The 8,851-nt window shown below is 38.5% G+C and overlaps 1 protein-coding gene across 2 annotated transcripts in view; it reads right to left on the bottom strand.

Annotated features, from left to right (window-relative positions):
• Positions 1–247: 247 nt before the first annotated feature.
• Positions 248–8,851, bottom strand: part of LOC143887630 (serine/threonine-protein kinase PBL34-like) — a 73,187-nt gene continuing 64,583 nt past the window's right edge. For both annotated transcript variants that reach the window (XM_077391740.1, XM_077391741.1), the window contains exon 6: positions 248–1,184. In XM_077391740.1, coding sequence (XP_077247855.1) covers positions 685–1,184 — 500 coding nt within the window. In that variant the 3' untranslated portion in view covers positions 248–684. The remainder of the gene's footprint in view (positions 1,185–8,851) is intronic.

The following is an 8,851-nucleotide window of genomic DNA, read 5'->3' as shown; positions in this document are numbered from 1 at the left end:
ATACGTTGAAGGACCGGATCAATAGACCAGTTCACCGAAGAAAGATTGGTGTCCTCGCGGCGGCTTTCACTCTAGCATTTATCAATTCTCTCCTTGTCTCACTCTCTCTGCCCCTCAACACTTGTTAAGCTAATATTCTATTGAAAAAAAAAAGTTTTCACTGTTGCCAAATATGAGATGAGGGGTGAGGCAAGGCTTGAAATATTTCTCCCAATAAGTTATAATGGGGCTACAGAGGGTTTTGACCTTAAGCTGAAAAGTTAAAAAATTTAATCTTCAAAGCCATATATGCACCTTCAAATAATGGAAGGATGCACTACCAAAGTCACTAGAAGGATTGGTAATGCTCCCAAAAAACAAAAGCAGATTTACCTGCTGATCTCCTTTACTCAATCTAACAAATACTATTTTCTGAAAAATGAAAAAAAAGGACAACACAAAAGAAAGCAAGATCATCAGTCATCAAGTCTGTCCTTTACAGTAATATTTTCAATAAATTATAAGCAACATAGGTTGGCAACAACTTCTTCCCCTCTCCATCAACCATCTCCATTGTAGCCCATCAAACTTCTCAGCAGTTTTCGTCTGGCCTACGAAGAGACAAAACGAATTCCCCAAAGAACCAAATAGGAAAAAGGGAGGAGGCAGCCAACAAAAGAAAAAACACAACCCCCCCTCTTCATGTCATGGTTGTTTACCGTTGGGTTTCGGAGATGGGTGGTAAGGAGAAGCATGCGAACCGTTTGAGAGACTCCTCATTGATTGTCCATTTCTCGAAAAGGTTCTCAAGCCATTTCTCGCATTTGGGTTGTTCGGGTTGACCCCGGCTCGCTCTGCTTGCATGCTCTGGAAATAGTATGAAGAGCTGGCCATGTCCTTGAGATTTTGCAGAGGCTTAAGGGCTTCCACAACTTCGCTCATAAGTGGTCTAGCTTTTGGGTCCCTGCTAAGACAGTGGTGTGCCAACTGAGCAGCTTTCTGCGCACCTTTGATTGAGAAGTGGCCCTCAAGACGAGGATCTAGGAGCCTATAAAAGCGCCGTCTTTCCCCAAGATGCGGCCGTGCCCATTGCACCAGGTTGTGCTCTCCATTTGGCCGGTTTTTGTCCATGGATCTCCGGCCTGTCAGCATTTCAAGTAGGACTACCCCAAAGCTGTAGACATCGCTCCTTGATGTCAGATGTCCTGATACAAAAGTGGATCAGATAAGAATTCAGAGCTCCAACAAGTCCAGTTCAAAAGTTAACAAGGATTGTGATGCATCACCATGCCATGTCTACAAAGAAGAAAATAGAGAAAGTTAACATGGACTACTTTCTTTCTTCTCTTATTATCAAATTTGACACAATTAAAATGGGAAGGTTGTTAAGAATAGGGGTGCAACTAAGGCCAGGTTGCATTGGGTTGAGGTCAACCCTAGCCCAACAAGAGGTAACATTACCTCAACCCTAACCTGACCAAACCTGAGCCTCGGGTCGAGGGTAAACCTAAACCCAACGCACCTCTAAATCTCTCAACCCTATCCCAACCCGTCTAATCCAAGTTTCCAAAGGACTGGGTTGGGTTGGGTTTGTGTTGGTCAGGGACAAAAGCAGAAAAAAATACATAGAAGAAAATCATAACCCATTATGATAAAATTAGGAGGAAGGGGATCAGATTCGGGTCAGCTAAGGTTGCCCAAGGAACTAATTTGTTCTCTCTTTCTTCTTTTTTTTTTTTTGAAAGATGACAAGATTTCATTAATACTAAGATTACATTGGGGACCAGGATTCCTGTCCAGTAGTCCAAAGTATCTATAAGGCTCATCAGGGCATACCCTGGACCAAGAAACTTAAATCAGAAATTAAATACAATATCCAGAACCTGGTCTTTACCATCATACCAGGAACGAAAGAATACCAAGTACGACCCAGAGGATTTCCATGGCACCTTTTTAACAATGACGTTTTACTACAAAAGATCAATGCTTACATCAAGCGCAGTAGCTTGCCCAAATAAATAACCCTCTCAACCTAAATGTTTTTGCTACCTCAGCACGCTACCCAACGGACAATTTCTCTCCTAGTGATTACTTTTGGGTAACATGCTGTTTTTGTTTATTTTTTCCTTCTCCAGTCAGTGACTCGACATCCCAGCCCATTAATGTATTCACTTTTATTTCAATTAATAGTGAACTTGTTATTGCTCAAGGAAAACAACACAATAGCACCACAAAGGGAATAATTTTCTATAGAATTTGCCGTTGGTTGTGAAACAGTGCTATTCCATTCTCTAAACAAGTACACTAGTCTAACCTGGAAGTCCAATTTTATGTCAAAGAGATCAAGAAACAAGATCCACACCTATATTGCAGTAAGTGAAAAGATGATCCACTGAATTCCTCTTCCTCATTACACAACACATGTCTGCCACTAAAGTTTCCTCTTTCTCAACTTGTAGCAGGTGAGAATTTACTTTGCCAAAATCATCCACCAAAACACCTTCACTGGAAGAAAAAAGGAAGCACCTCACACCTCAGCAAATGGTAAGGACACTGATATCCTAAAAAAGACCCCTAAAATGGCCCAATTAAAAATAAACCTAGGTGATTCCAAGCTAAAACCCTTGGTACAATCTAGGATTCAGTTCACTGCAGAGGTAGCTGCTTTCAGAGTGCTTTGGAATTGTGACCATAATGCTATTCAGTTTTCAAGTTGTTTATGCATTCAGTTTCATTCTTGCATAAGTTTGATCATTCAGTAAGCTAGCAGTGAAGCTCACAATCCATTCATAACTTCCCATTGTTGGTGACTTATTTTTCACCCTTTCGTCACGGAAATCTACCAGGATAAAGCCTCCACACACCAGCCCACGTAACTATTGTAAGTTATTCTTGCATAATATTAATATGGACTAACATGGGCATGAATAGTAACTATTTATTTTATATCTGTCGAGAGTCAAAAGGCATTAGAAACAATACGTTCAGAAAGAACCACAGTTATTATTTGCTTTGTTGAAATGCATACAGTTCCTCAAATTTTGCAGCTGAATTTTCTGAGGAAAAGAATAAACTTGTATTGAAAAGATTTACTTCCCCAATCATCAAAATCATTAACAGAAGCGATGTCCTAAGCTGTGGAGCTATAAAATCCACACTGATTGCAAGAAGCTCATCTACTGATGGGCGTGAAATTTTGTTGAGGACAACCAACCATTCACTAAACCTAAGAACAGAAAGTATTGTAAACTGTGCAAAACACTTTCGGCGCATCAGCCAAGTATATGCATTTCATGAAGTCTTAGAACAAACAACGCAAGAAAGTTTGAGGAGCACAAATACCCAGTGCAATATTGCCAACAATCAACAAATATGGAAACAAATATGGGTCAGACGCATAATAACCAAAAACACTGTTTGGATAATCACTTCCACTTACTATAAAATCTTAACTGCATTCTATCCCCGGCATAGTTTCAAATTTCGGTTTTGGAATGCGTTTCGGTCCTCACCGAAATCGAAATTTCGATCGACATTGGACGAAATCAAATTAACAGCTATTTTCTTTCGTAGAGAATTTCGGCTGAAATAAATGACCTTTTTGGCTGATTTTCGGTTTCGGTCTCGACCAAAACCCGAAATTTCGGATTTCGGTCGAAATTTAAAACCATGATCCCCAGTGGTTAAAAAGTTAGGGAACATGTTTTTCCCTTTTTACAGGAATCAGTGTGGTTGCACAAATTACAACATTACATCCCATTACAATGTATGTTTTATTCTTTTTAATTTAAATTAAGCTAGTAGAAAAGACAGAATCACCTAAATGTTCAGTAACTTCTGTTTCTCTCATAATTTTTTGTAATTTATTGGTTTAAGAATCCTGATCTACATCTTTCACAATGAAATGTTATATTGAGTTATCTCAGATTAAATCCTTCAAAATAATATGTTTTTTTTCATCTAAAATGTACTCCACAAGGTTCTGAGCTAATATCAACAGCATCATATGGGACCCTGTACTCATACTCGGCCCTTCTCCTTGTCCTTGATGTGCTGCTTGTGAATTGATGGCATCATTATCCACTTCCATTGCTTCCAACCTTGGGCAAAGGGTTCTTTCTCCACTAACAATACTCAACTCAACAAAGCCTTTGTCCCAAACTAGTTGGGGTCGGCTAAATGAATCCTTTAGAAAAAATTCATGAAGAAGGTAAAAGGAATCTACCTAGCTCTAATCCTGGTTCTAGTTGGGTTCTTCTACATGGATCATTTTCTCCCATTCTATGCTATCCAAGGTCATGTTCTCTGCTATGTTCCTAGCTATCAATTCTTTCCTCATTGTTTCTACCCAAGTTGTTTTCGGTCTGCCCCTACCTCTTTTTACTCCATCAATTTGGCATGAGTCGCCTCTTCTCACCGAAGCATCCAAAGGCCTACGTTGGATATGTCCAAACCATCTTAAGCGGTGCTCTCTCATCTTCTCCTCAATTGGTGCCACCCCCCATTCTATCTAACCTTGTGTGGCCGCAGATCCATCTAAGCATCCGCATCTCCGCTACACTCATCTTAAGAAGCTTAAGATGAGTGTAGCGGAGATGCGGATGCTTAGATGGATATGCGGCCACACAAGGTTAGATACAATGCGCATGCATTGTTAGTGGAGAAAGAACCCCCAATTTCCTTAACTCACTCCATTTTTGAGCCCCAATGGCATCCTGTGATTTGCATACACAAGCATCACCAAACCTGATTTCTATCATCATTGCATATGTAGTAGAAAGGTTTTAGATGGTTGCTTCAGTATGCATGTAGGTCGCCAAGGAAATATAAAAACATTTCGGTTTCACTAAAATTTCAATGGAAATCCTATAAAATCACAGAAATTTATGAAAATGTAGACACACGGTGGAAATTTAAGAAGAAACTTCAAAATTGCTATAATAAGTACAAATACATACTTAGAAAACATCACGTAAGCAAGACAATCATCCATAATAGTTTAAGAAGATCAAACACCTAATGCCACGCATTATCGTTTGGGGTGCAACTTGGGTCGGGCTCAACCCGAACCCGACGGGTTCAACCTGATGTTGGCTCAGGTTGGGTTGACATTTTCTCGGGTTGGGTTGGGTTAGGGTTGGGAAAAGCCAACCCAACTTAAATTCGGGTTGGGTTGAGGCCTTGGCAACCCGACCCGACCCGAACCTGACCGCTGTCTTCTAATTTTATCATGATTTACTCAGGATTATGTTTTTCTTTCTTGTATTTTTCTATTTGGTCGTAGATGACCTGATCCCAACCCAAGCCAACTCAACCCGAACCCAACCCGACCCCATTTGGAGGCGGGTTGGGTTAGGGTTGACCATCCTCAACCGGAAGCTCGGGTTGGGTCTGGTTAGGGTTGAGGGAATGCTATCTCGGGTTGGGTTAGGATTGGCCTCAACCCGACCCAAGTTGCACCCCTAATTATCATGCATGTCTAGAACTGTATAGTCTATTGTAAACTGAAATGTATACAACCACATATACATATGCTTCAAATAAACACATTAATTTCAAAAAGGAAGTACAATATAATGGAAATAAAAAAAATAAACAAAAATAAATTAAATAATTAATATTTGAAATTGAAAATAATTTCGACTTCATTAATTGGTAGATTAAGAAAGAATAACTCACATATAAAAAAACTGAAGCTAAAAGGCACATATAACACGTTTTTTTTTTAAATATTCACATATAACACATTTTTCTTTCGAAAATATAGTTTTTACATATTTTTCAAGGATTTTCTAATAGAAATAAATAAAATGATTAATTTTTGAAATAAAAAAGTTTCAGCTCCATCAATTGGTAGATCAGACAAGAAATCACATATAATAAAATTAGAAGCTGGCATGTATATATGATTAGCTTTTATTCAAAAATATAATTTTCCCAATTTTCAAAACCTTACATGAAAAATGAAAAATGCATGCACTAATTCATACGCAAATGTCTCAAATCAATAATTAGTTTGCATTTGCACCACAATTGAAGAAAAAAGCAAATAATAAAACAAGCACTTATAAAAGTAAAATATCAAGCTTCTCTAAGCACTTTGGTCAAAATTTTGACAAATCAACCAATGTTCTGTAAGTTATATACAAAAGGGGTACCTTTTCGGTTGATGTGACTGAAACATTACCAAAATATATAAATGCGACCAATGGATTTCGTTTCAGTGGAGATGAGAAAAGAAAACATGTCTGTTTCATGTAATTTTTTACCCACATTTAGAACCAAGTATATTAGTGCCCACGTATGACGAATTACTTTCCAATCCACAGATGAGCAAAGTTCGTATCAGCCGAAGTTCTGTAATTTATATACTAACATAGTAGTGTTACGGTTGATGTGACCGAAACATTACTAAAGTCTATATAAGTCAACCAATGGATTTTGTTTCAGTGAAGATGAAAATGAAAGATTGGTGTCCATTTCATGCCGATTTCAGCCGACATTTAGAACCATGTGTATAGTGCTCACGTGTCACGAATTCCTTTCCAATCCAAGGATGAGCAAGTTTGATTTATGATCCCAAGGGTTATTTTCCTTGGATGAAGGCATACTCTCCATAATGCATCCACTAATCAGCTAAAAGCAAAAAGTACACAGATAAAGTTGGTATTATTCAACCAATGAGTGTCTAATGTAAATTTCCTTCATATTTCTTTGGCTCGCATTCCTCGTACATCAAACTTCATGCCTGATGAACCAGCTAAACCTGAGGTAGGCCTTGAAAGATGATCATTTCCCATTCAGTCCCAAGTGTGTTGCTTTGTTGTTCTGAGCTGCTTTGCTTATTTGTCTCCATTTTTCGGGCCAACTCGGCCCTTATTTTCTTTCAATATAATTTTTCCTTCAAAAAAAAAATGCTTCAAGCAACTAATAAATAGCAATACCTGGATCAAATCATTGCAAGTTTGCCCAATCCATCACCACATATCTTTAACTAATGGTAGGTTTAGAATCATAATCTATTTATATTAAGCCAGAGGCTTTATTCCTCTCTCTCTCTCTCATGGTAATTTGATCCAACCAAGCACTAAAAGTAAACACCTACTTCAGCCTTGTATGGTATCTATCTACATAGTTTACCAAGAGCCACAGAAAGAACATCAAATCTAGTAAGGCCTAGCTTCAGCAAGTTATGATCATTAGCATGTTTCTTCGTATGGTCTACCAGCCAAATATAATTGTAGATGAAGGATTTTCTAAAAGCTTTGAAGCAGGCAGCTTCATTATCCACAATTACTCACAGAACACTCTCATCCCTTACTTCATCCACTAGTACCACTATCATGTCTATAACAAGGTTACCTGGAACGCGGTTCGTTCCGGTACGTGGTACGGGAACGGGTACTGGGTACGATGGTAGTCCGGTACGCGGTACGATGAGGGTATATATATATATATTAATATATATATTGTAAGCCCAATGGTTTTTACCTTGGCATTCCCATCTTGTTTTGATGATTCCAATACACAAGTGATCATTTATCACTAATGTGTTTGTTTGTCTAAGTTGTAGATCTTGATAAAGTAAGATCAAGGATGCTTGGATTGAAGGCCAAGAAGCCCACATTGGACCACTAATTGGAAGGCCAAAGTCATCAAGCAAGAAGTCATGAAGACTTGAAGACATGAAGAAATTAATATTGAAGACCATTTCTTAAATGTAATTGATCCAAACCTAGATTAGGTTTTTAGAGGCATAATTAAAGTAATCTCACACACCCTAAATAAACAAGTGATTGTATTTGTGGAGTTCCAACACCTTGGAACCCTCATAGCAATCCCATCTTGATTGAGAACTGGAAGCCCAAAAAACAGAATTGAAAATCTGCTCTGCATAGGCTTCTCGGAACTCCGAGAGGTTTTCTCGGAACTCCGAGAATTCTCGGAACTCCGAGAATTATTCTCGGAACTCCGAGAAATGGTCCAGTAGACTTTTTCCAATTTCTGTGAGGCTTCTCGGAACTCCGAGATTTTTTCTCGGAACTCCGAGAATTCTCGGAACTCCGAGAATTATTCTCGGAACTCCGAGAACACTCCAACGGTCTGAAAAAGAGCCGTTTGGAATTTTGCTGTAATTACCTCAATGCCATTGAACGGTCATATTTTGGTTTTCCTATAAATATGAGTGTTCTAAAAATACAAACCATCAATCCTAACACTCTTAAACTTCATTTGAATACCCAAGAGTGAATCAAGCTTCAATTGTGCCTCTCATCACCAACTCTAGGATTTGGATCATAGGCTCTCAATTGTACATCTTTTGTAACCCTTGTGAAGGGATCTTTTAGTTCTTTCTTTCATCTTTCAAGATTTGTATTCGGGCGAGTATTCGGAGAAGCGGAGCCCTTTTTTCTCCGTGGTGAGGATTGCCACCAAGGTTAAAGCAATTGTAATTGGCACCGATCTTCGCCAAGGTTAAGAAGATCAAATAGTGAAGCCATCAACGGGTTTGGTTGGTGGAGTGGAGTAGGCCTCGAGTTTGAGGACCGAACCACTTTAAATCTCGGGTGCACTCTTTCTATCTCTTTGCTCTTTCATTTGCATTGCACCATTAGATTTAACTTGTACGCTTAAAATATTGTTTTTGATCTCTTAATCGGTTTAAGTTTTTCAAATTGGTAAATTCTAGTTTTCTTAAACATCAATATTCTCCCTCCTCATAGTTGCCATTTCTAAGACTACTTGGGACCCCCTATATCGGATTTTCACTTGGTATCAGAGCCTTGGCTCTTAAAAGATTTTAAAATTTTTGTAAAAGTTATTTCAAAATCTAACTAGGGAAAGATTTTATTTGGCAACTTCTAATTGTGAA

This window comes from Tasmannia lanceolata, unplaced genomic scaffold (genome assembly GCF_043159265.1).
Source record: "Tasmannia lanceolata isolate RefF3 unplaced genomic scaffold, GAP_Taslan_0.1 ptg000012l, whole genome shotgun sequence".
Taxonomy (NCBI): Eukaryota; Viridiplantae; Streptophyta; class Magnoliopsida; order Canellales; family Winteraceae; genus Tasmannia; species Tasmannia lanceolata.
This window is presented reverse-complemented; position numbering and strand designations above follow the sequence as displayed.